The sequence below is a fragment of the Sesamum indicum genome, linkage group LG2, assembly GCF_000512975.1.
Source record: "Sesamum indicum cultivar Zhongzhi No. 13 linkage group LG2, S_indicum_v1.0, whole genome shotgun sequence".
NCBI lineage: Eukaryota > Viridiplantae > Streptophyta > Magnoliopsida > Lamiales > Pedaliaceae > Sesamum > Sesamum indicum.
Window position 1 is genome coordinate 2,323,285 of NC_026146.1, and position 26,891 is coordinate 2,350,175.

The window sequence follows — 26,891 nt, forward strand, 5'->3', positions numbered from 1 at the left end:
ACCCAACACAAGTTAAAAACATGGGGATCTTTGTTATGTAAGAATATTTTACCTTTGGGGGAAGGGGTCTTTTGATCCTTTTAACAATATGTCTTATATATCCCCTTCACTCTTCCACTTAGTGTGAAATCATTCACTGTGGGTAGTTCAAAAGCATTTTATTCGTGTCGTTTGATCATGATTGGATGGTGAAATCTGAGTCGTTGATCCTGGCATGTCTCCCCCACTCTTTTTCTATAAATATGGTGTCATTTGACGGACTCTACTCTCCCTTTCTCTCTCTTCAAATTCTCGTGTGGTCAATGCGACCTCGGCAATCTTCGTTCCCATTTGACCATAAATTTTAAGATGAGCTCCAGCTAAGAAAGTTTAACTTCGACTCGTCTATTGATTCTTCGGGATCATCTATCGATTCTTTGGGATCGTCTCTGACCTCACCTCGCTCTGATCCCATTGAATTGATAACATGTAAAACTGATAGCAAATTTTTTAGTACCAAAAGAAAGCGTTATAACTTAAATGATAATAAGTCTTTGGTAATCTCTTGTACAATAAAACCAACCGTTGATCAAATTAAGTCTCAATTCTTTATCTCTAATGATCCCCTTGGTCATATGATAGGATGCATCTTCCTCTTGATTATTTATATTCCTTTCTTTTGCCCATCTTAAGGTGGGTCTGCGCTTTGGGTTGGATATATGCCATAAGCAGTTCTCCCTCAATTCCATTCGTTACATAATAGTTTTTGTTATAACAATCAGACACCTGGATTTCGATCCCAATTTTGATAGATTTTGTTTGCTTTGTTCTTTCGCAGCTTTCCCTATGCTATTAGGCACCTTTCAAGTTTATTTTTCAGAAAAAGGTTTAACATTCATATTATCAATTTTTAATATAAATTCTTTCGCTATTAAAAATAAAGGTTATTTCTTAAACTCCTTCCAAATAGCAAAGAACTCCTTTTCATTAATATGCCAAACTTTGGCTTGTTATTCAATAAACAATTCTCCTGTATATCTACATGATTTTTCACCAGTAGTTGTCTTCTTCACGAGTACTACTGCTTATCTATAGTCATTGGCGTTTCTATAGACCACTACTTCATCCTCATCCTGTGGGATTGCAAGCTTTGACAGGTAATTGCAGACATGTTTCAACTCACGAATTCTTTGATTGTGAATTTCCTACCCTTTTCACTTCCACCTTTCAATTTCCTTAAGAAGTGGTCGGAAATTCATTCTTTATTTGCAAGATTCTCATGAAGATTCCTGCAAACTTAAGCAACCCCGAATAAGCTTTGAAGTTGCTTCTTATCCTTAAAAATATTAGAAAAAATGTTAATATTCTCCACAATATGCTCCTGCAATTTAATACCTGTTTCGTTAATAAGAATTTAGAAATTCAATCGTATTGACAACTATAATGACTTTCTTTTGACAAAGTACTAATCCTTCTTTACAGCATGCATTAGAGAATAATTCTAGATGTTTAACATGATCCTGTATATTTGAGATGGAATGAAGATATTATCTATGTAGACAAACATAAACTTTAAATATTCTTTGAAAAGATTATCCATCTTTCTCTAAAATATCCGAGGTACATTTGGAAGTCTTATAGGAAGTACATTTCACATATATTGTCCTTGGAGTGTGGAAAATGCTATATATTTCTTTGAATCATTTTCACCTTGATGTGATAAAAATCCGATTCGCAATTAAATTTGAAAAACACTTTTGCACCTTTAATGCAGTCGATTAAGTATTCTCTAGTCGGAATGTAATAACCTTCAAATTCAAATATTTTATTGATACCTTATGCTAACTTGGGTTTACTTTTTGTTATCTGACCATGGTTTCTTATAAAAAAACCTAGGCTATTGTAAGCAGAGACTCCAAACTTGATGAGTTTAAGATTGATATGCTCCTTGATGTTCTCCTACATATCTCTCTATCTCTAACGTACTCATACTTGCATTTGTTTTTGACCTTCAGATTAGCTTCAATCTTGTTTCTATTCCACCATGTCAGAGGGTTTTAGTTGAAATTCCTCTAGATCAGTCTTTTGATATTTTTAGGGGAAAGCTTACTTTTCTCGTTTATGTCTAATGATTTATATTCCTATGTGACTTCTTTGAAAATCCTATGATCTTCTTCAGAAGTCTTTAAAACCCTATTGCCTGAAAGATAAAATAGCCTTGCCTAATTTCCTTATATCCTATAATTTAGGATGAGTTAATTTGGCATTACAATCATCACGTTTGCTACGAAAATTTATGAGAATTATCCTATTAAATTTCTTTTCTCTTTACAAAACTGCATCTCGCTACCACAGTTAGTAGTAAAAATCAACCGATTCATGTGGTTATCATGTACATATTTTACAATGGTTTAGATAAAATTATTATTCAGCAAAATATCTGCTGTTGTATCATGAAAGTAAATTAGAGGTTTCTTATATTTGACCCCAGGTGTTCCAAAAATGCTCCTACAATCATGATTTTTGCTTCCCGTATTCCTTTATTGAAAATTAAGATTTTTTGCAAAAAAAAAAAAAAAATGCTTTCCTACAATAACGAGTAAGGTTTCCATAGCTTCGCTAGGGAACACTAGGTTTTGCTGTACAAATCCGTAATTCTGAATCAATATAAGAAGCAAAGTATTCTGACTTGTATTGATCGTACAACATACCAACAGATATGTATATGGAGAAAGGAATAGTCATTCAATTCTAATGGTGAAATTATCTATATAGAATACCTTTCCTCCCCCATGGTTTATGATCTTGGAGGAAACTTAATCTCAAAGTCATAGTTCCATTTTCTCGTCCTGCAACTATGATATCATGGCCTGTTATTTGTAGCATGCCTTTGTATTTATCACAACAGGTTGCTGTAAATGGTATAAGTCGTCAAAAATTGAAAATAATTTTCTTTTTCAGTGATGTCAAATACAACTTGAATTTGTTTCTATCCTTCAAGGCATCAAAAGATTTTACATTATCAACCCTTATTACTTTAGGAATTAAAACTTTTAGCGACTACTTTTCTTTTCCTTTATAGCCTGTTATTCTATCTTCTGAAATGGCATCCTGCTACTGAAGTAAGTTCTAAAGCTAAGTGCTCAATCTAAAACTAAGTGACCTTTTATTAAAATTCAACACCACTTATTCTTGGTATCCTAATGGAATCTGGTGTCATTACCTTGACAAATTCCTTCAAAATTTTAGGAATCTCAATATACTCTTTCCTAAAAAATTTATAATGATGTGTATTAAAAATGGCATAAGCTAATTCTATATGTTGTAGAATATGGTTTGTTTTCTTCTTTTATAAGATCTTTTGTTTTAAAATACTGATAAAGGGTTAAGACATGACCGAAATCTCGGTCGGCTAGGTTGTATGCAATTCTAGGTGAATATCAAATATTAGTTTTTCTACATACAAATTTTCTATCACCGTTCCAAGGCATTCTTCTCTTAATTTATTGATTCTTGTATCCATTATTGATAAATGCATTTTTGAATCAATTCCTTCCTTAAAATACTTTTATTACTATTTCAATAGTTCTACTTGGATCCATTTCATAGTAACTGTTACTTCTTCTCTAAGCTTACTTAATTCTTCAAATTTTTTTTTTAAGATTGTATTTCCATCACATTACCAGTAAGTTCCATAGGAACAACAAACTCACCTAAACTTGCTTTGTAGATTATATGATGTTTTATCTGGTTAAACTCTATATGATTGAGTACCCTACCTATTCCTCCAATCACAAATTCATTGTATAGGTTGAGATTATAGTCTTGACGCATGATTATTTTCATAGTTTTGTTTGACACCATCATTCTTGAAAAGAATCTTGATAGGCTTTCAGATGTTTGAAGCCTATCTCTTTAGTTGCAATTACTCTGACTCGGTTGAAAATCTATTCGAATTACTTTTTATTTCTTCCTCGTAGATGCTTTCATCTAAGGGAATGTCCACAATTTGGCAGATGAGTACCAAATTTCCATAATAGACTGCATTTAGGATATCATTTGTGGCTTCAATTTTTCGTAATTCACTATATTTTTACGGGCAATCTGGTGATATATACCTTTCTGCTCGGCATGTCCAGTATTTACAACTTTTGGAACTTTCATTAATTCTGATATCGGCTCGTCTGAAAATTTTCTTTGTAGGGATTCTTCCCATGGATTTTGTATCTATATGTCTAAATCCTTGAGATGAAGCTCTTGTTCGTCCTGTTTTTTTGTCTAGATTTGTACAATCTAGCCTTTAATTTGGACCAAATGATCTCTTTTAGAAAGAAGGTTTTGGGGAACTCCTGGAATATGAGTCATTGGTCTTCTTCTTCCTCTTTCTTAATTTCCTCATTCGATTCCCTATAATGGTCGAAAAATCATTATTATCACAATAGAGAGGAGTTATTTTAATCTCACCTCTCAATCTCTTCATATTCTTTTGGGTGAATGTTTGATAACACAAATTCTTCAATTTATTTTTGAGAAAAATATACAATATTTATATATACACATATATAAATATATATAAAAGAGACACGATTTGATAATGAACAATTAATTTTATCTCTCAAACACCACATCAAACATACAACACCTATTTTGAATTATCTCTAAAAATAAATCCAAATATACATACTATCTTCAACAGTGTTGAGAATTTATCCCTGCAGTGAGCCCACAAAAAATACAATTATTACAGTAGAATACAAATCTAACAACTATTACAGATTAATAAGAACAGTGAGAAAAAATAAATATGATAAATAATTTCGGCTCAGGGAGCCGGATCTAATGGGGAAGCCCACAGCCACAAAGGGCGGCAACCCAACCACCGGTTGCTCAAACCCACCAAGGGACGAAAACCACCAAAGCTAACCCACACCACCAAGGCACACTCACGACCACCAAAGCACCATCAAACCATTTAGGTTTACCTATCTCTTTTGTTTTTTCCTCACTTGTTTCTCTCTCCTATTTATTTTCGAATGTAGTATATAAATAGGGAGAAACCATTGATGACGATGCAAAAAACCAAGAAAGAGGAAAGAATACGAGGAGGGTTAGTAAATTCGGCCAAGGAAAAAGAATAAGAATGCGAAGGGTTTTAGTCGTCGAAAAATGAGAATCAGGTCAGGTAATGGATGGATTGGATCAAGCCTTCTAGGTGGTGGGTTGGGGTTGTGGGCTTGGGCCTGCCGAATTTGGTCTTAGGCCAATTTTTCAACATATTTCCCCTTAGATCAGAACCTAAAAAGGGACTCTAGTCCAAAGAATGGATCCAACAAACATCATCGCCATTTTTGTACCTGCAAAATGGAGATGTTAGCAACTAATGCAAAATTGATATAAACAAAAGTAAAATATCAACAGATAATATTTGCACATAATAGATAAACTTGTACACAACAGGATTTATAGATTTCAGAAATAAGGATTGAGCACTAATCACAGAAATCGCACAAAGAACAAAGAAATGCAAAAATCGCATAAAGCGAAAAAGAATCCAGTCACAGAAGAAAATAGCCAAAAGCTCTGATGCCACCATTGGGTATTTATCACCGCAGTGAGCCCACAAAAAAAAATACAATTATTACAACAGAATACAAATCAACATAACAACGATTACAGATTAATAGGAACGTGAGAAAAATAGATACGATAAATAATTTCGGCTCAGGGAGCCAGATCTGATGAGGAAGCCCACAGCCACAAAGGACGGCAATCTAACTACCGATTGCTCAAACCCACCAAGGGACGACAACCACCAAACCTAACCCACGCCACCAAGGCACACACACGGCCACCAAGGCACCATCGAACCACTCAGGTTTACCTATATCTGTTATTTTTAGACAAAATGCATAAAATCCCCATTTATTTTAAAAAGTCTGCAAAAAACATCCTCCTATTTTGAGAATAGACTAAAAACTCCTCCTGTTTTGTTTTAGTCAACAAAAGCCCACATTGTATTGACAACTAACAGGAAGTGGAAGATACGGGCGTCTGGTGCGTTTAGTAGTCATTTTCTACAGTTTAAGCCCATATTTAATGACACTTTGGACTAAAATACCCGTTTATGAGTCTATATATATACAAAGGGCTTTTGACTTTTTTTGTGTCTTCTTTTTGCCATTTCTCACCCTAAAAAATAGGTATTAAATTTTACTATATTAAATTTAAATTGATTTATTTAATATTAAATATTAATTAAATTATATTTAAATTCAAATAATTTTATATTTGTTAATTGTTAAATCTAAAATTATTTTAATTAATTAAAATATATATATTTAATTATAATAATTATCATTATAATTATTCTTAATTAGTTAAAATATTTAATTATTGTAATTATTTAAAATATTCTTAATTAACTAAAATATATTTTAATTAATATAATTTAAATTAATTAAAAAATTAAAAAAATTCAAAAAGCGAGCAATTGGTGGTGGTCCGCGATCGGAAAATTGAGATCTATGCATAGAGATGATGAAAATCGGTAGGAGGGGGCTCATTCGATTCGCAAGGAGGAGGCGAAGCGATTGGTGGTGGTCCACGACCGTAGGTCGCTCTGATGACGACGAATCGACGACAGAAAGCTTGTGGTTGTGGTGGTAGCCCAACGTTTATGGTTGATGAAATCCCAAATTATTTGAGGGAATATGTTCGCCTCATCAAGGAGAGTCGAATGGTATGTGGTGTGGTAGGAAACTCGCAGTGACGGCACTGAAATTTTAGAGAGAAGGTGGCGACGAAATGTTAGACGAAACAGCAAATTTCAAAAGGGTACGAGGGCTCATCGGTGGAGCAACGACGAGTCTCATTATGGTAGTCGTGATTAGAGACGGGTCGGTGTAATTCTCCAGCGGCCGACCGATGGCAGCAGGGGAAAAGGGTGGGGGTGGGGAGGGGTAGTTAGTTTTTTTATACATATATAATAATAATATATTTTTAAATTTTAAATTATTTTCTAACAATCTAACGATTGAGATTAATTGATTAGATTTAACGATCAATATTTGATCAAAGAAGATCCAATGGTCATTAAAATAAGAAATAATATATATTAAGTAAGGGTATAACGGTTATTTTTAAAATAGTTAATAGCATTAGTTGGATTTAACGGAGAGGGGACGATTGAGTTGAGTTTTACAAAACATAGGGGGGCTTTTAGCCTATTCTCATAACAAGAGGGTTTTTATTACGAACTTTTTAAAACACAGGGGGTTTTATGCATTTTGTCATTTATTTTTTCTTCACTTGTTTCTCTCTCATTTTTATTTCCGAAGGTAGTATTTAAATAGGGAAAAGCCATTGATGATGGCGCAAAAAATCAAAAAAGAGGAAAGAATAGGAAGAGGATTTGTAAATTCGGCCAAGGGAAAAGAATAAGAATGCAAAGGATTTAAGTTATCTAAAAATAGGAATTGGGTCGGGTAATGGGTGGATTGGGTCGGTGGGTCAGGTCAGGCTTTCCAGGTGGTGGGTTGGGGTTGTGGGCTTAGGCCTATCGAATTTAGTCATGGGCCAATTTTTCAACAAACACATACTTATTTATCTCTATTTAGAAAATATTTAGAAAATAAATTTAAATACTATACATGTGTTTTTGCTCATCTTCAAAAATGATACCAAAGATAGTGAAAAGTTGGCAAAGTAACCGCTATCTCATTGGTGGGAGGGGGGTGTTTCTTTATTTGTTTTTAAGCAACCAGCCTTATCGTTAGAGTCAATATTTTGTCTATTTTTTTTATTCAACTTCTTCCAACATTATGTGCTTCATTAGGTTGTTAGCCTTTAAATAGACATGTCATGCGATATAAATTATGATTGATGTTTCCTATTCGATACTAGAAAGAGCTCCAAAAATTTAGGGAAGAAGATGAAGCTTTTCTTGAAATTGTTCTCTACTCCATTCATCATTTTTAGATAGGTTAAATATATTTTGGAATATAGGACAACTGCCCAATTCTAAACACTTCTTATAATTAATTTTTCTTAGCACAAATAACTGGACCTAATAATATATTCATACATATTGTTTAATTTTACATGATGTATGCCAATTTTTGTTTTGAAATATGTACGCACTCGATCGTCTCATCCTTTGATTTGAGAAGGTGAACACTCGTCGAGAGGTGGACCCTCCAAACGAATGTAATCGTACATGATTCCATGCACAGCGCTGGCACTCCTTGCTTGTGTGAGATATATGGTATTCTCTCCTTGAACGAGTTGGGCACTTGATATCTCCAAATTGAACAACCAATACAATCCATGAACTCCATGCCTTGCAATTGTGTTGTCACTCCCAATTAATCCACTTGAAAACTCCGGTGGATTTGCTTCTTCACGGTTGATCCTCACCTGCATGCAATAACTCACGTTTATGTTTACCAAACGAGAATATACTACTTTTTCATACCATAATTTAAGGTTCCCCCTGTTTTGGTCAAATTAGTTAAGAAATTCTCATTTTTAGTTCCGCAACTTATAAAAAGTAGCACTTCTGGTCCCATTACACCTTTTCGTTAGATATTTTAGGGTTTTGCACGTGGTTGTTAAGGCCTTTTACACATCTGGTCGAACTCATCACGAGATTCTTATTTTTGGTTCCATAACTTTAAAAACTAGCATTTTTCGTTCCCATGCGCTTAACGACCACTTGGCTTTTTCTATTAAATATAAGCTACTTTAAAATCAAAAGTGCTACTTTTTAAAAACTATAGAATTAAAAATGAGAATCCCATAATCAATGAGAGTAAAAGTGAAAATATCCCGATTTTTGTCATTAAAATGATATTTTTCCATGACAAGACTAACATTGTTCATGAAGGCACTACATGCAGCTTGGATGTCCCAAACCATTGAAGAGATATGATTAATTACCTCTAGTATAGAGAATGTTGCAGATGCCAGTGCAATTCGGAGTGTGTGGTTCCCCTCTCCCACTCTATCAACATTGAACTTTATTTGCCATGTCGTTCCTTTATATGCATTTTCTCCTATTTTTCTGTAATTGGAAACAACATATATGTTAATCATACAACTTTTTAAATTTCAACCAATAATCTTTCAAGTAATACTGATTTAACAAAGCCGCACCGAAATAACATTTTTTTATCTTGTAACTCAGAGTTTTTTTTTTTTTTTTTGCTCTATTAGTTATGGGATTCTTATTTTTGATCCATGACTCATTTTCTTCCGATATTTTAACAAAAAACTCCCCATGTTTCGTACGTGGAGTTTAGGGCCTTTACATTTTTCGTTTCATTGGTTATTGAATTCTCACTTTTGATTTCGGAACTTCAAAAAAATTAGCATTTTTGGTCCTATGAAGTCTTTTTGTTAGGTATTTAACGGAAAATATCACTTTTGGTTCGTAACTTTAAACAAGTGCTAATTTTTCTGAAGTTACAGAACCAAAAGTGAGAATTTTATAAACCAATAGAATGAAAAAGTGTAAAGGCCATAAGCGCCAAGCACGAAACATGTGGCCTTTTTGTTAAAATATTTAACGGAAAGAAGTTACGGGACCAAAAGTGATAATTCCATAACCAATTTTTTTTAAGTTATGGGACGAAAAATTCTATTTTCCATGCTATAATGCCATGTATATATGTTGATAGAAGGATCACACTCGCACCTGGTAACTTGAGCATAAAACCAGTCTTTCTGATAGTCACTAATGCCAACTGTATATACCAAGTCCTCATCTGGGTATAGATCAGCATATCTCTCCCACAAACCGTACTGTCTAAACCTGCCAACAACGAAATAACATCAACATGTTCAATGGATGATCATAATTAGGATGTTAACACCAGACAAAACATTATCAGCACCAACCTGTCCTTGGGAAGATTTATGTAAAGCTTGTTGATATACATTGGATTAGGATCAGGAACAAAGAACTCTGCTGCAGATCGATCCGGGATGCCTATTTCCCACAGCGTAGGCCCATTTCTCGGAGGCACGTACACAAGAACTCCCACATCGATTTTACTGCCTGGATTACCAGTTATAGTTGGTTATCAGGTTTTACTCACAAGCTGCAAATTATACTATTTGAATAAAGGGGTTTTGATGCAATTTACCCTGTCTGATATTGTAAATGAGCAAATTACACCTCTGTGAAGAAAAAACATACACCAATTTACCTTCCTGTTTAAGGAGGTAAATTGCTTTATTTTAAATAGTACAGGGAGGTGTTTTGCTATTTTAATTTTTATAGGGGGGTAATTTGCTTATTTGCGATATCACATGTGGAGTTATTTGTATTTTTTCCGTTGAATAGAGTGAATGCATTAAGACCTGCTGCAATGACGATATCTTTATCACATCGAAAATCTCCAATGAAACCGGGGATCCATGCATAAATATTATACGCCCCGGGACGGATATTGGTGATGCAGAAAAAACCTTCTTCATCTGCATTTGTCCAGAACTGATAACCCTGAAAGTTCAATCGTGAAATAACTTTTAAGTGCTTGTATCTTCATATCCTCTTATCTATAGTTTGTTTATACAAACCACTTCTATCTTTTGCAGAGTTACAAAAACGAAACCCGACAAACAAAAGTAGGGGTTCGTAGTTTGTGCAGTGATGCAATTTTCCAAAAAGAAAAGATGGTTTATGTAAATAAAATTGATATTTTCAATAGATGTACGTGTAAATATCTGAAAGATAAAAGTAATTTGTAAAAATAAATTATAAGTTAAGGACTGTAAATGCAATTATCTCATATAAAAACTCAGCAAGAAGAGTACCTTTCCCTCCACTTGAAATGATCCATCCTTCCCTGGTGGAGCCAATCCCACATAAGCACCCTTTGCTGCTATGTTTCCCTCAGATATGTACCTAGCAACCATCATAGTACCCAAGTTCAGTATTGCATATTTGCATTTCTATAGAAACTCAATGATATACAATTTTTTTATGTCCAAGGCAAACGGGAAAAATTATAATTTTAATCCTAAGGTGATAGTTTTAGTCCTCTATGAATTGATTTTTGTAAATTAGTCCTGTAACTTTATAGTTTTGACAATTTTAATCTTACAAATAAATTCATGGAGGACCAAAAATATCAACTCCCCTAAGTTATAGGACTTAAAAATGCCAACGCTCTCTAAGTTATAGGACTAAATTGCAATTTAATTGGGTCATGTGCAAGTCACATGCAATTTTCGGCCAAATTGGCAGAAAACGATGAAAATTGTCAAATTTTTAAAATTACTTCATGCAGGACCAAAAATGCCATCCCCTAAATTACACGACTAAAATTGCATATTTTCCATCCTAAAAGAAAAGTTGATTCCCCACAAAAAAAAAAAAAAAAAAAGAAAAGAAAAATGCTTAACTTAAAGGGTAAATTATCACATTAACCCTTAAGGTTAGGTCTAATTACTACAAAAACACTTCTCGTCCTTTACAAAATTGCAAGTACATTTCTTTAGAGTTTAATTGTAATTACAAGTATACCTGTATTCAATAGCAAAAATTTCCACAAACACCTTTCTCCAAAGGCGTATTTGTAATTATATAAAAAAAAATTGTATAATTAAACTTAATTTTAAAGGGCGTCGACGTAATTTACCATAAATTAAATTATTGCAGTCAAAATCCCATCTTCCTAAATCATATGAACTTCAAACTTTGAAGTAAACTAATCATCTCTATGCTCAAGAGCATCTTACCAGTCTTGAGCTAATAATCTTCCATTAATGCTACCCCTTTCATCAGCATGTGGAAAATCTTCTGAAGCTGGAAAGCTGTATGGCCACTCACCAACTTCTTTCTCCATCTGAACCCATACATTTCTATTTCTTCTTTATTCAAAATATTTATAAAAAAAATACAATTTACCTTCATGTGATATTGTAAATGAGCAAATTATCCTCTTATATAAAAAAAATAATAGCAAATTATGTCCCTATATTTTTTCAAAATGAAACAATTTACGATAAATTGTTTCATTTTCAAAAGGTATAAGGAGGTAAATTGCTGCATTTTTAAAAATACAAAAAAGTAAATCGCTGATTTTTTTTATAAGAGGTGTAATTTACAATATCATAAATCGTAAATTGTTTCATTTTGAAAAAATATAAGGACGTAAATTGCTGCATTTTTAAAAATACAAAAAAGTAAATTACTGATTTTTTTTTATAAGAGGTGTAATTTAAAATATTATAAGGGGGTCGTTTGTATTTTTCTAATCGAACAAAATTCATAAATTAAATGATAAAGATAAACAAAAGCTGGTCCAGACCTGCTCTTTAGCATCGTACCACAATGAAACTGTGTCATTCTTGTCTTCAGTACATGAATTGAGGTATATGAAGACTGGACCAAAGACCTTTTTCCATTTCTCGCCTTCCCCAAATTTCATGACCAGATCCTCTCCACCATAATGAGTACTTACAAACATCTGACAACAAATTTTCACACATCATATGCATAGTTTAAAGGGAATACATAAAGTTACTTTAAATATATTTTTAATTCCGTAACTTAAGTTATTTGACGTTTTCATTCTTTAGCTTTCTAGAGTATTATTTTGATTCTGTATCTTCTTAACTTTTGCGATGTCAGTACTTTCTCTCGCAGGGGTTCACATATTACTACTAGGGAGAAGGGTGAACTCCGATGGAAAATTGTTCGAAACTTAGAAAGATGCAAGACCGAAATGCTACCTGAAAAGTTAAAAAAAGCGAAAATGCTGGCAATTATAAAGATAGGCCAATAGGATCCCAATTTTAAAAGGTCATATGAGATATGCATGTATTTTCCGGCGAGAAGTGTGAACGCTGGAAAACTCCAACCAAAAATAAAATTGAAATTCAAAAATTTTAAAAAAAATAAAATTAAAATACTACTCTAAAAAGTTAAAAGAGAAAAATATCGAAAGATTTAATTTACGGGACGAAAATGCATTTAAGCCAATAAAACTATATATGAATGTAATGAATTCAAAGGGTGGTTAACAGGAACACACAGCCAGTGTGGTAGGGTTCACATGAGAAGTTAGGTCCTGCTTGAAAGGCCCTCCGGTCCTGAACTCATTGCTTGGAGTGATTTGCCAAAATCCGACCGGCGGTTCAAAGCATATAAACCCGTGGACTTTGTTGTCTTTGTTTTCACAAGAATACTGGTATTTGTCATCAACCTTCTCAATACAAACACACACAAAATATGCGACAAAGTATTAGCATTTTGAGTAACATTATATAAAAGGTGGAGAACTACAATTTTAGTTCTTAAACTATGACATTAGTTTGTTTTTACTTCTCAAACAATTAATAATTGCAGTTTTGATCCTCAAATAATGTAATTTTTTACGAAATCGGTTTTTTACGATCTCTTACAGTCAAATATACTAGAAAATTTCATGCCGAGCATGTGAGGCTGCTTAGGAGGGAAAAAAACTACCATTTCACCTGAAACGTTACCCTTTTCAAGGTTTAGGAAGAAAACACTCATTTCAGACGTTGCAGAGACAAGAATGAAAAACATTAGTACAGAAAAACCTTAAAACATAAGTTCAAACTCTTCTTTTAAAAGTAATACTCTACATATTCTCAGATAAATTCAAAAGTTTTAGGAAGTAATATTCTACGTATTATCAGGTTTTCTTTTAGGTTTTTTTTTTAATATATCAAGGTTCTTCGTTCTTACATCTATGTCTGAAAGTAAGCAAAACTGAACGGTTTCATCCTAAACCTTGAAAAGGTCCACGTTCCAGGCTGGAAACGATAGTCCCCCTCATGCAGCCTCACGTGCTGAGCACATGAGATCTTTCATTATATTTGATGGTAAGATGATGGAAATGACTAATTTCATAAAAAAGAAATTCATAGTTCGAGGATCAAAACTGTCAATTCTTAATTGTTTGAGGACCAAAAGCAAATTAATAGTATAGTTGGATGACTAAAAGTGTAATTCTCCCTATAAAATATGATTGGGTACGTAGTTTTGCAATTACTTCTCCTTTAAATTCTGGCTCCACTGGATCAACAAGGAGAACTGCTTCTGGATAAGCCAGCTCTTTGCCTCTTGGGGGCTCACGGTCTTCAGGGAGAGCCACTCGTCTTTGCCTATCATTTGTTATGGCCATGTACTTAAACCTATTGTCATTCAAATTATTAGCATTCTCTACCTTACCATTTTCACCTCAAGTTATGTATGCCCACAAGTTCAACTGTGGATTTGTTTTTTAAATGAAAGCGAATAATTATTATTATTAAATAAATAGATTGTAATTATTAATATTAAATATTTATATTTATCAATAATCGACAATTATATATACTAATTATCAATATAAGATATATATAACTATATCTAATCAACGAAAGTATAATCACATCTCATATGTTGATAGGATTCAAACACATAATTTTAAAATTATGGGGCCTCAATTTTATCAATTGAGATAGGTCTCATCGACGGCTGTTCTTGCTTTTGAAAGTATAATAACTTGAAGCCTATCTTCTTATTTTCTTGATTTACATAGGATAAATCTTGCCTTATATACGAAAAGACATCTACTCCGAGTTTATTGAGCTAACTCTATGTTAATTTGTTATTAGTTTCTTCATAAAATTTGTGGAGATTTGTATATAAAATACCAAGCATGGAGGTACGTTAAATCAATATTTTTTAAGTTAGATTTAATTACACAAACATCTTTTATTTTTTGAAAAATTAAAAAAAAAAATCTATTTTACGTCCCACAAGCTAGCTCCATTGCGAATTTGGTCTTATTATTTGTCAATTCGCCACATTGCATCCCATAACTCCAAAAAATAATACTTTAATCCCAAGCATTAATTCTATTAAATTGTTTTAAAAAACATCAGCATCGCCCCTCAAGACTTACCGGGCTCGAACCTTGTACTTGATGTTCCCGTCAAACATTCAACAGAATTAAGGTTTGGAATTAAAATTGCAAGTTCTCGAATTTTGGGATGCAATTTGGCGAGTTAAAAGATAATGAGACCAAAATCTCAAAGAGATTAACTTACAAGTACACTTCTTGAAGGCGTGTCCATTTACCTTAGAAGATGCACTTGTAGAATTCGACCCCTACATAGGGGATGTACTTGTAATTCAAATACAATTTCAATGAATGTATTTTTAATTTTATAAAAAGTAAAAAATAGTTATCTAATTAGATCTAAAATCAAATATACCTTATATTTTACCCCTCTGTGATATTGAAAATGAACAAATTACCCCCTTATGAAAAAGATATAGCAATTACCCCCTGAACATTTTAAAATGAAGCAATTTACCTCCCTGTCTAAGAAGGTAAATTGCTTCATTTTAAAAAATATATAGAGATAAATCGTTGTATTTTAAAAAATACAAGAAGGTAAATGGCTATTTATTTTTTCACAGAAAATAATTTACTCATTTAAAATATCACATTATGGGCTGGCTTGCATGTTTTCCTTTGATGTTAACTAAAGAAAATATATGATAAGCTTACTTTTGTTTCCTGAGCATGAAGGCGATTCTAGTTTCATTGAGATTGAATGCAGGCATGTCTTCTTCGTGTTGGTAAATACCATAAGAATAGAAGCCCGAGGAACCGCGAAGCATGATGAACCTAAATCATCACATTCATCATTACAATATTACAATATGTATTTACATAAACGTGCATTCATCTTTCAAATTTTGGCTTTTAACTTGTTGCAATTGTAAATTAGTCCTTCACATTTTAGGACAAATTTTGTCAAAATTTTTAAAGTTGGCCGAAAAGTGACATCAAAATTCCAGCCAACTTTGAAAATATCAGCCAATTTTTTCTTAAGATTGCAAAATTAAAAAGTGGGACTAATTATACTTGGACCCCCTCTGAAAAAGCTAAATTACACTTTTTTTCAAAAATATTTCGAAATTACACTTACACCACCTCTTCATAAAATACTTGATTTACACCAGACCCATTTTCGTTAGGATTGGACAAAAAATGATGACATAAGTAAAAATATTAATTTTGCGCTCATTGAACATCTCCATCTATATTTTTGTACTTATAAAGGGATAAATATAATATATATATAGAATAAGGTTAATATCATTACATTTTTTCTTCATAAAAGCAAAATTATTATATGAAAATATTAAATAAGGGCTATATTAAAAATTTATACAATATTTTCTTTTCCTAACGTCAGTACTTTTATCCAAATCATTACAAAAGAAAGTCAGGTGCAAATAGTAAATTTTTAAAGGGGGCGTAAGTGTAATTCAATACTTCTTTGGAAAAAAATGTAATTTTATATTTTTAAAGGGGTTTAAGTGTAATTAACCCTAAAAAATACAAAGGACCATTTTGTAATTTTAACAAATTATAAGATTAAAACACCAAATATTATAATTATTGGACTAAAAGTCCAAATAAGCCAAGAGAAGAATATCTTGACCTTTTGTCTATGGAGAGTGGGGAATGCTGTCCTTGCATTGATGGCTCCCACCTTCTTTTGAATGATACTTCGATTTGTTCTTCATTTTCTACTATAACTTGGAATTCACTTCCTTCAATCCTGCAGGATCCCATTTCACTAAACTTATTTAAAAGATTATCTAAACTCGTAGATTTTTAAAAATATTTTTAGAATTTATAAGATTTCAATCTTATTTTCTAATAAGTTTTTGATTTTTTATTAAATAAAATAAAATGGTAATATCTATAAAATGTCGATAACATTTTGTAATAAAATTAATGGAGTTCGTTAAAATTTTTGAAAATAAATCAGAAGCTCTTTACTTTTTCTTAAAAGTGCTAACGCATAAGCTCATAATATGTTATTTGAGATCTTATAGGCTCTTCGTTTCAAAAGTTTGTTTTAAAAATAGAGAAAAATATAGTTTTAGTAATGTAGGTATAAAGGGGTGGCGACTTTTGCCGCACGAACTTATTTCGATAGTTTTGTCCTCTATTTTTAAAAATTGTGCATATTGACGAGAAAAATGTTCGAAATTTGCAAAAATGATCATAAAAGTGTATACCGTTAAGATGATTATGTGAACTTTTTTCAATCATTTTTAATCCTCAATGTGCAGAATTTTTAAAATTACAAGACAGAATTGTCAAAAATGGATTCCTATAGGACTAAAATTGCCTTCCCTTATATTTACAGTACTAAAATTAAAACTTTCTCCATAAAATATATTAAAAAGCTTAAAAGCTCACCCAAACATTCTCCAAATTGAATTTTTTGAAAAAAACCAGGTACGAGTGTACGTAGTGGACACTTTTTATTTATTTATTTTATTTATCTATACGCATGCACCCAACACACTCACTCAAATTTAAATTCATAATTTTTCGTAGAAAATTTTGAACCCAAATCATTAAGCGCTATCCTAATAGGAGTATAGTGGACACTTACGTGTCAAATTTTCCTCGCGTGCCTGTACTCCCAGCTTCGCTCCAATTAAGGTCCCAAAACCTGCAATATTTTTCTGATTCGAAGTTATGCTTTATAAAAATTAATAAATACTCTTCTCTAAAAAAAAATAATCATTTTCTTCTTCTATATTTTTTAAAATAAACTAATTTATCTTTCTGTTTAAAGAAGCAAATTACTTCATCTTAAAATACAGGAAATAAAATGCTACATTTTTTAAAAAAATATAAAATGATAAATAATTATTTTTTTAATAGAGAAATAATTTGTAATATCACAGAAATTGCCTGTATTTCTCCCTTATGTTATGTTGTATATTGTCTTATATATTTGTGGTGTAGAGTTAGTGAACTTTTGTATTTGAAGAGAAAAAAAAGTTGATAAAATTTTTTGAAATTAAAATGAATGTCAAAAATTTGATAAGAGAAATTACATATTTTTGTTGTTGCATGGAAAGGTGTATTGTGTCATCATTATATAATATGGGTAAAATTAGATCGATATTTTCTAAAATTAGGTCTAATTATATAAATATTTTCTATATTTTGAAAATTGATATGTACATTCATTGAAGTTGTAATTATAATTTATATTAGTACTCATCGAGGATAGAACTTACGCAACAGTCCTTCAGAAAAATTACATCGATATCCCCTCAAAATGTGAATTTGTAATTTTACAAAAAGCAAAAAATATTAGAATAATTAAAGAGTAAATTACAAGAGGCTCCCCTGAAGTTTGTCTTAATTACAAATACGTCCACGTTGTTTGAAAAATTACAACTACCTTCATGGAATTAGAAATATCTTAACAAATACCCTCCTATGATGAGCTGTAGTAATGGTGTATTTGTTAGGGTACTTATATAATTTTAAGAAAGTATTTATAATTTTTCAAATAACGAGAAAGTATTTATAATTACGTCAAATTTCAGAAGAGCCCCTAAATTTACCCTATAATTAAATCTAATTTGAAGAAAGTATCCATGTAATATACTTTTATAGTATTTGTTGACCTAGCTCTGAAAATAGAAAAATGGGCTTCTCCATTTCAACATATGAGCTGCACTTATTATTTATTTATTTATTTTTAATAATATATGTTTTATTACATCATGTAATATATTTAAATTTAAACACAAATAAATATTTCAATAATTCAAATTCATGAATATGTTAAAAAAGACAAAGGAACAACAAAGGCTAAATGCTACATTTGGTCCCTTAAGTTTTTATTCCGAACCACTTTAATCCTTCAAGTTCATTTATTAATTTTAGCATCCCTAAACTTTAATTGATGTCGCAATTTTGTCCCTCAAATCATTTTCGCGAAAATGCAGCCGGATTTTGGCATTTTGTAGGCAAAATGGTCAATTTAAGTTTGGTTTTTCCACTTTAATTCCTTACGTTTGTAAAAGGGTCGAATTAGTATTTTTTTTGGAAGAAAATTAATTTGTTTATTTTTTTGTATGATCAATATGATATAATTATCCTGTGTGAATAATGAAACGTTTCGACTCTTACGAAAATAATAATAACATATTGCTTAATCTAAAAAAAATTGTCTCCTTTCCATTTTTAGAAGTTACAAAAAAAATAATAGTTATGAATAAATTTAGCAAAACTTATCTAATCTAAAAATATAATAAAAAAATTTAAGTCAAATAACTTTTAATCTTAGGAGTTAAAAGATTAGTCTAAGAAATTAAATCTTAACAATATTATTAAATATTAACAGCTTTTGTTTTGAATAAAAAGTTGGTGAAAGATACTTTTAAATAGATTATTTGATGGATTTTAAATATATAATTTATTTTAAGATATTTTTATAAAATACTTTCACACTTACTTTATAATTAAAATTATATATATATATATATATATTGTTAAGGTTTAACTCTTAAGATAACGAAAATATTGAGTTAGATTTTTTTATTAGTTCAGAGTATATACGTTCTATAAAATTATTCATAATTTTGATTTCTTTTAACTATTCAAAAAAGAAAAGAGAGAGTGATTGTTTATATTAAACTAAGCAATACATTATTATTATTATATTCACAAAAGTTCAAAGTCATTTTTCTGTTTAAAAAATGATTAATTTGACAATTTTATTAAGGAATTAAAGTGAGGAAGTCAAACTCAAATTGACAGTTTTAACCTTCAAAAAGTCAAAACTCGGCCATATTTTCACCGAAAAATAGTCAGAAGAACGAGACAAAAAAAAATTATAGTTTAAGGACGTCAAAGTTATGAAATGAACTCATGGGATTAAAGTGATTCTAAGTGAAACGGTAACGAACCAATACAGCATTTACCCAACAACAAACTGCTATATACAGCCGTATATTTTAGACTCGATCCCACAATATGTTGATCGTGAGGTCCCAACCTTATCAAACAGAGCCTCGTTGGCACATATGAGCAATACTTAAGAACAAAATGATTAAGTAATAAAGAGGTGCGTACCCTCCATTTAACTCTGGGTTATTGAGCTCAAGCAAGTTGTCAAGACCATTGTAGCATATGCCAACTATAAGGCCCCCTGGATTTGTTAAAGTAAGTTGTAGCAACCCATTGTCTAAAACCACCTGTATATCTCCCAACAATGCATTACAAAGCAATTTATAAGATAATTAAATATATATTTATATAAATATGCAAAAAAATATTTATTTACATAAAAAATAATTTCTTGACTCAATAAATATATAAATAATATTTTTCTGCCAAAAAAGAAAAAAAAATATTTAATGATTCGAACAACCAAATGGATTAAGGGTTAAATGTATTTTTGGTTCTGTAACTTATGTTGATCCGGTGTTTTCATCATTTGACATTCTACGGTAGCACTCTGGTTCTGTATTTGTTTAATTTCGTGATTTCAGTCCTCTTTTTTATTGGGTTGAGTTCACTTCCGTCGGCCAAAAAGGATTGAAATCCGGAAAATTAGAATAATACAGGACAAAAATGCCACCCTAGCAATAAATTAAAAGATAAAAATACTAGCAAAAATGAGTCAATAGGAACAATCCCCCCAATTTGAAAAGGCCACATGAGAACTCTGAAATAAAGAAATTTGAAATCACCGAAAATTAAAGAGGTAGGACCAAAATATTATGCTAGAAAATTAAAGGACGAAAATATCCAATACCTGTTCATCTTCAACAACCAATTTCACAGCAACAGACGCCGCCATAATTCCTTTGCTACTTCTCATGTTATATCGATCTCAAATTCTCACAACAAAAACACACATATATATATATGTGTGTGTGTGTTGTGTGTTTAATCAGTAGGTTGGTTGGTTGCTTGAAGCAAACACAGAAGGAGGCCTTAAAATATACTGCTCCCGTGCTTTCTTGTGTTGCGTGCATGCGCGCAGAGAGTCTTCACGCCGGGACTATACATTTTCTTCAAGAAAAGAGCAGAAATCGCCACGTACGTAAAGCAAAGGGCAAAAAACTGTCACGGGAATTTAATGTCGTGGGGACAAAATAATTCTTGTTCTGATCCTCAAGAATCGAAAATAGTCAAATGGGAGTGGGATTTGCGTGTTTTTTTCTCATTTACAATATCACAAATTGTATTAAGCCACTAAGAAATCTATGTATCATATTACTTTTAATAGTATTTATGAAAATAGTGTTGTTAATATCTGAAATTTAATTTTGACAATTGATAAAATATATCAATTAAAGGCATAGGATTTGTAGTATCTTGTAATAAGATTTTAAAAAATTCATCGAATTCCCGAAATTCACTTTTAGATTCATTAAAGTTTTAAATTGATTTTCTAAGTGGTATTTTTGGTATATGCACTAAAAAAATGGTTTCTGAAACTGGTTTTTGGTACATATATGCCTGTCTTAAATGTTATCGGATGGACGGATAATAGTTGTATCAAATCTGCAGTAGGTTTTGTCTCACATTTTCGAATGATTTTTGCTTACCAAACAAAGCTGGTTGGCAACGCCTTTTGAGACGTATACTCGATTCAAAGTTGTCCAAAATTTTGAGACATATTTCCATCCCAAATACTCACATTATGTTTGGTTCATGTTTTCGTATTTTTTGAGATAAGATAATATATATACACTTATATATAATATAAAAGAGACATAATTTTACAATAAACAGTGATTTTTGTCTAAAGAATACAACATTAAATGTACAATATTTATATATAAAAAAGATATGATTGACAATGAACAATGATTTTTGTCTCCCAACTCCCAACATCAAACCTACACCACTTATTTTAAAATACTTTAAATTACCTCTAAACACAAATTCAAACATATCATCTATTTTCAACACACGCTTATTTATCTCTATTTTTCTCTATCTATGTCCAAAACGCAAATCAAAATATTATGTCAAAATTTTGTTTTTGTACATAATTTGCTCCCAGGTATTTTATAAAGTTTCAAATCACTCCATTCAAATTTTAATATAATCAAAATTTGAATTTATAATTTATTTACTAATTAACTAAATTTGTAAGTATTTATCAATTAATCCCACAATTATATATTAAAAATTTATGAATATTACGTTCCGTGGGCAAAGAGAAGATCATAATGCTACTAAGAGAAGGGAAGATAGTCTCTGATGATGAAGATACTGAAAGAAGGAACGTCGTCAGCATTGATCCAACACATGACATGCATGTTTTGGCAAACAAGCAAGAGTTGTACCATTTCAACCAACAGCACCACCAAAATATTAGTCGGTACAAATGGAGGCCAAGCCCTTCACCAAAGTGGAGTCATACGTTGTAGATGCCAAGCTCTACCTCAACCATGACGAGAATGCCTAAAATGATTCTGGCCAGTTAACCCCTTAAGGAAGTATACTCCAATGAAGCGCCAACCAAAAGAAATCATAAATCGAAGAAGCCACCTTACTCATTAGTATTCCCTTATGTGGTTCGAAGAAACTCAATGCCCATCAAGGTGTCAAGGCTGAACTAATCAAGCTCGTCACCTATCTACACTCGTTGGTCTCAAGTGAACCTGTCTACTCATGGGTTAAACTGACTTCCATCTTCTATCTTGTGACTTTCTGATACGTTTTTTGCTGGATTTTTGAACTTTTCTCATACTTGAGATGGTTGAGTGAAACTTAATATTGATAGTTCTGCAGTCTCAAATCCTGGAAGTGGAGGAATTTTTAGAAACAATAAAGGATCATTCATTTTGGCATTCTCCTACTCCTCAGGAGTTACAACTAATAGGAATTTTTCTTGTCTGATTATTGAAACTGATTCTACGTTTGTTGCCAATATTTTTAACAGGAAAACCAAACCTCCCAAACATCTGCTGAAGGACTGCCACCAGAAATTGACTGAATTGGAAGCTTGTCGAATTGTTTTTGTGTGTAGGAAAGTGAATAAGATGGCTAATAGTTTAGCAGAAAGAGCTGCATCAATAGGTCATAACACTTTTCATACATGTCCTCCTTTTTTATACACACTTTTAGAGAATAATTTGCATGGGATGCATCACTTCCCCCTAACTTGTAAATACTTTTTGCCGGTAATGAAAAAAAAATAATTGAAATTGCTCTACTTTGCAGATTTGAAGAGAATCCCCTACTAATCATACTTTTTTTTATCGGTGAAGAGCAATTTACCCGTGTGATATTGAAAATAAGCACATTACCTCCTAGAAAAAAAAATATAGTAATTTACCCCTATACTTTTTAAAATGTGCAAGGAAAGATACAGAGACTGTTGTCCCTCTTGGCTGCTAAATGCAAAACGAGACACGAATTTAGCCTTTCAGTGGGTCCCGCACCAAAAGATACTGCATAAATTACTTCGATAACCCTTGACAAATTTGTGAAAAAATATTAATATTTTTTATTTTTATACTTAATTAATAACCATTTTGTCCTTTTAAAAAAAACATATAGTCCAACTATCTTTTTTCTATATCCATGATCAGGCCCAACATACTTCCAAAAATAAAATTAAGCCACCATAGATTCATATATACATTTCTTTGACCGCCTTGCTTCCGAGTATTCCAAGTCTTTCGTATTCCCGAGTAGTGTGGTAAGAGAAAGTTGGTAGAATTGAAGACTTAGAATACTCCAAAAATAAGACTATTATATAAATTTATGAAAGTTTAATTATATTTTCTAAAGCATGTCGAGTTTAATCATAAGCATGAAGAAAAAATAATTAGACTATATTGTAAAATAACAAATTCCTCCAATAAAAAAAAATTACAATTCACCTCTTATATTATTTAAAATACAATAATTTAACCCTATATTTTTAAAATCAAACAATTTATCGAATTGCTATTTTTTATTAAAAAATAATTTATTCATTAAACCCTTAAAACTAATCTCAAATTTCAGACCTCATATCAGAATTCATGGAAACGTTAATGAATGCGTATATGTATGGGCTCGTAAAAGTATATATATTACGAGAATCTGAAGGAGACAAAGGGAGCGATTTTTTTGTAGAAAGAATTCAAAAGTAGGTAATATTTATTAAAAATAAAAATAAAAAAGTAAGAAAAATTTAATTGAATAGGATTTAAGGAAAAAATCACTTCTAAGACTTATGTAATTAATTAAAAAAATTATTTTATCCTCATTTATTAGAAACATATTATTTTTGCTTATTATTTATCAACAATAATTTATTTTTTTATAATAAATGATAAATACTATATAAATTAGTATATTTTCATATTTATTTTTTAAAATATTAATAACAAAAAGTAAAATATGTAATATAATAATGATCCCACATAAACAATATCATTACCAATCCTACACAATAATCAAACCTTCATAATTACCAAAAACATAATATTATTTATTAATCAATAATTTGTTTAATAATACAAGAAATAGAAAAAAATTATAATATTTTAATATACAAAACTGTAAATTTAATTATTTTTAAATTACTTAAAAAATCAATATTAACTCTAAGTATGTAATTTTAAAAATAAATATGATAAAAATAAATCAAAATTATTACAATAAAGATAAAATAATCAGAAATAAATTTAAATTTATTCTAAAAAAATATTTTTCATTGACAGTTTCAAAAATAAAAATTATCATTCATACACCTTAACAGTACCAATACGCTTTTGTAGAAGTCGCCCAAACACGCCCTTACGACATAACAACAGACACCATCTAATGAAGGCGCTTCTTGACATCTTCAGCGTGGTCAGCTGCCTGAACCTGCATCTTTGCGGTCTGAAGATCGGCGTCGGTGGCCTCCTTCTCAGTCTTGGCGGTGAGTTTCTTGCTCAGACCCACCACACTGGCTTTGAGATACCCAACTCCTTCTCCCAAGGACGCTGCCAACGACAGACATCGTTTCTTCGCGTAGTGGGCAGCCGATGCCGATTCTTGCTTCCCCTTGTTGGCTGTCGGTAGCGGTGGGGAGGACTCTTCCATGCCGATCGATCATCCAGAACGAGTTGAGTATGTTCACATGAGGTGGTGTAAATTGTGAGAAGTTAGGTGGGTTAAGGCTGCCAAGTCTGTGGGCAACGTGTCAATTCTTGGTTCTTATGCTGAGACACATGTCCCATGTCTCACCAACGTCTGTACAACAAATTAGAAAAATATTATTTTAATCTGCTAAATATATTTAATTTTAATTTTAGTTTGATAATTATGTTTATTTTTATTTAAATCCAATAACTTATGATAGATTTTTGGACAATTTTACCTCTATGCAACTTTGAAAGGCAGTTTTAGTCCATATGCACTCATAGGGGTAAAATTGTCCGAAAATCTGCTAGATGACTAAAAGTAAATAATTTCGTAAGTTACTAATAGACATAGTTATCGAACTAAAATTAAAATTAAACATATTTAACGGACTAAAATAATAGTTTTCCCAATTTCTTATTATCTATACTATTTAAAGGTGATGAAAATTGATTTTTATTTAGAGAATTTTTGTTTGTTTGATTTTTTGTTTTTTTTTTTTTTGCCATATAAATGTTTATATAAAAAATCTTTGGCTACATAAGCAATGACATGAAAAAAAGAGCGACACTTTTTTATTTGGAACTTTTTGTATGGGATTTTTTTTCTCTCTTTTGCCACTTAAATGCTTATATGAAAAACAAAATTCAAATTACATAAAAAAAAATTTTTAATTTATATTTTATACTAGTTGTTTTATGTAAATATAATAAATAATCTTATATATTTTTAAAAATATTATAATAAATAATATATATAACTCAATAGATCAATATAAAAAATAAGAAAATTAACTTAAATGGATTACCAATCAAAAAAATTATTTATAAATAATTATAAATTTTAAAAATAAATTATTATAATAATAATATAAATTTAACATAAATAAATTACCCCCAACCCCTGCTTGGGCTCGCCCACTGCTTACCCCCCTCCTCCTCCCCCAATCCATCCCCATCACAGTCAAGGGGGGTGACGCGTTGCCCCCTAATGCAGGCGACATCGCACCCTTCTTGGGGGTGTAGGAATTAATTTTTTATAACTTATATTATTTAATAATTATTATATATACATGTATATATGAATATGTATACACCTTTTGATATTCCTTTTGTAACGTCCGTAGAATTTTTCACGTAATTAGGAGACTAATTGGTAATTATTAGAAATTTAAATTTAATTAGTAAATAAATTATAGATTGAATTTGGAATATAATAACACTTGAACGGATTAAATTGGAGTTTGTTATAATATTTGGGGCAAATTATAGTAATTAAGAAAATGAAAAGGATGTAATTGATATTTTAAGAAAAGTTTAATTAAATATAAAATAACGTTTTGTCTACATAAATAATTAATATATTTATATATATATATATATATATATATATAATGATTGAGGAGAGAGAGAGTTTGAAGTGAGGCGGTGGGTCCTCTTCTTTACTCCATCTCATTTTATAACTTACACACACATGCACAAGAATACACACACATTTACAGAACACACTTATACATACACAGTTCCGCAATCTCAGGTATGAAGTTTTGATTTTAATTTATATTAATTTATATAATTATATTATTTAATTAGTTCTTTTATTAAATATAGTTTATATTAAGCGGTGAACTATTTAATCGGAATATTTTATAATTTTGGCTATTTAAATTAGTGTCGTATTAAATATCACAATTACTATAAAAATGATATAGTTGGGCAATTAAATTATTTGATTTGTTAGATTTAATTATCTTTATAGTTAATTTATACAATTCCATCGGAATGATTAACCAAATATGTAATTTTATGTATTGTTGCTTAATTAAATTGTATAGCAACGGTAAATTGACAGGAAATTCATAGAAATACTTCGGAAGTTATATTTTAGGAATATTATGTTATTAAAGAGGAAAATGAGGTTTCAATGGTAATATAATTTACGAATGTTATTAAAAATGATAGTTAT

At 30.9% G+C, this 26,891-nt stretch overlaps 2 protein-coding genes across 3 annotated transcripts; both read right to left on the reverse strand.

Moving 5' to 3' along the window:
* On the reverse strand, nt 8,013–20,855 carry LOC105177250 (probable rhamnogalacturonate lyase B). Of its 2 annotated transcripts, XM_011100327.2 has the most exons (15): nt 20,602–20,855; nt 19,917–20,038; nt 17,431–17,490; nt 16,462–16,581; nt 15,519–15,638; nt 14,010–14,151; nt 13,023–13,193; nt 12,297–12,455; nt 11,725–11,831; nt 10,798–10,888; nt 10,342–10,483; nt 9,877–10,036; nt 9,674–9,790; nt 8,917–9,040; nt 8,013–8,394 (listed from the first exon to the last, which is right to left on the reverse strand). In XM_011100327.2, exons 1-15 carry the CDS (start codon nt 20,665–20,667, stop codon nt 8,128–8,130), a joined length of 1,968 nt encoding a protein of 655 aa, XP_011098629.1. In that variant the 5' UTR covers nt 20,668–20,855; the 3' UTR covers nt 8,013–8,127. The 2 variants fall into 2 exon arrangements, with proteins under 2 accessions (XP_011098629.1, XP_020554831.1); XM_020699172.1 differs by lacking the exon at nt 19,917–20,038 and having other exon boundaries at nt 8,015–8,394; nt 17,431–17,503; nt 20,602–20,853.
* On the reverse strand, nt 24,507–24,961 carry LOC105177259. Its single transcript, XM_011100339.2, has one exon. The coding sequence runs from the start codon at nt 24,885–24,887 to the stop codon at nt 24,621–24,623; it is 267 nt and encodes an 88-aa protein (XP_011098641.1). The 5' UTR covers nt 24,888–24,961; the 3' UTR covers nt 24,507–24,620.

Coding starts and splice junctions, on each gene's coding strand:
- LOC105177250 (XM_011100327.2), bottom strand. CDS start 20,667: ATGAGAAGTAGCAAAGGAATTATGGCGGCGTCTGTTGCTGTGAAATTG. Junction 11,832..12,296: donor GGTACGATGCTAAAGAGCAG/GTCTGGACCAGC, acceptor GTATGGGTTCAG/ATGGAGAAAGAAGTTGGTGA. Junction 10,889..11,724: donor AGATTATTAGCTCAAGACTG/GTAAGATGCTCT, acceptor GATGGTTGCTAG/GTACATATCTGAGGGAAACA.
- LOC105177259 (XM_011100339.2), bottom strand. CDS start 24,887: ATGGAAGAGTCCTCCCCACCGCTACCGACAGCCAACAAGGGGAAGCAA.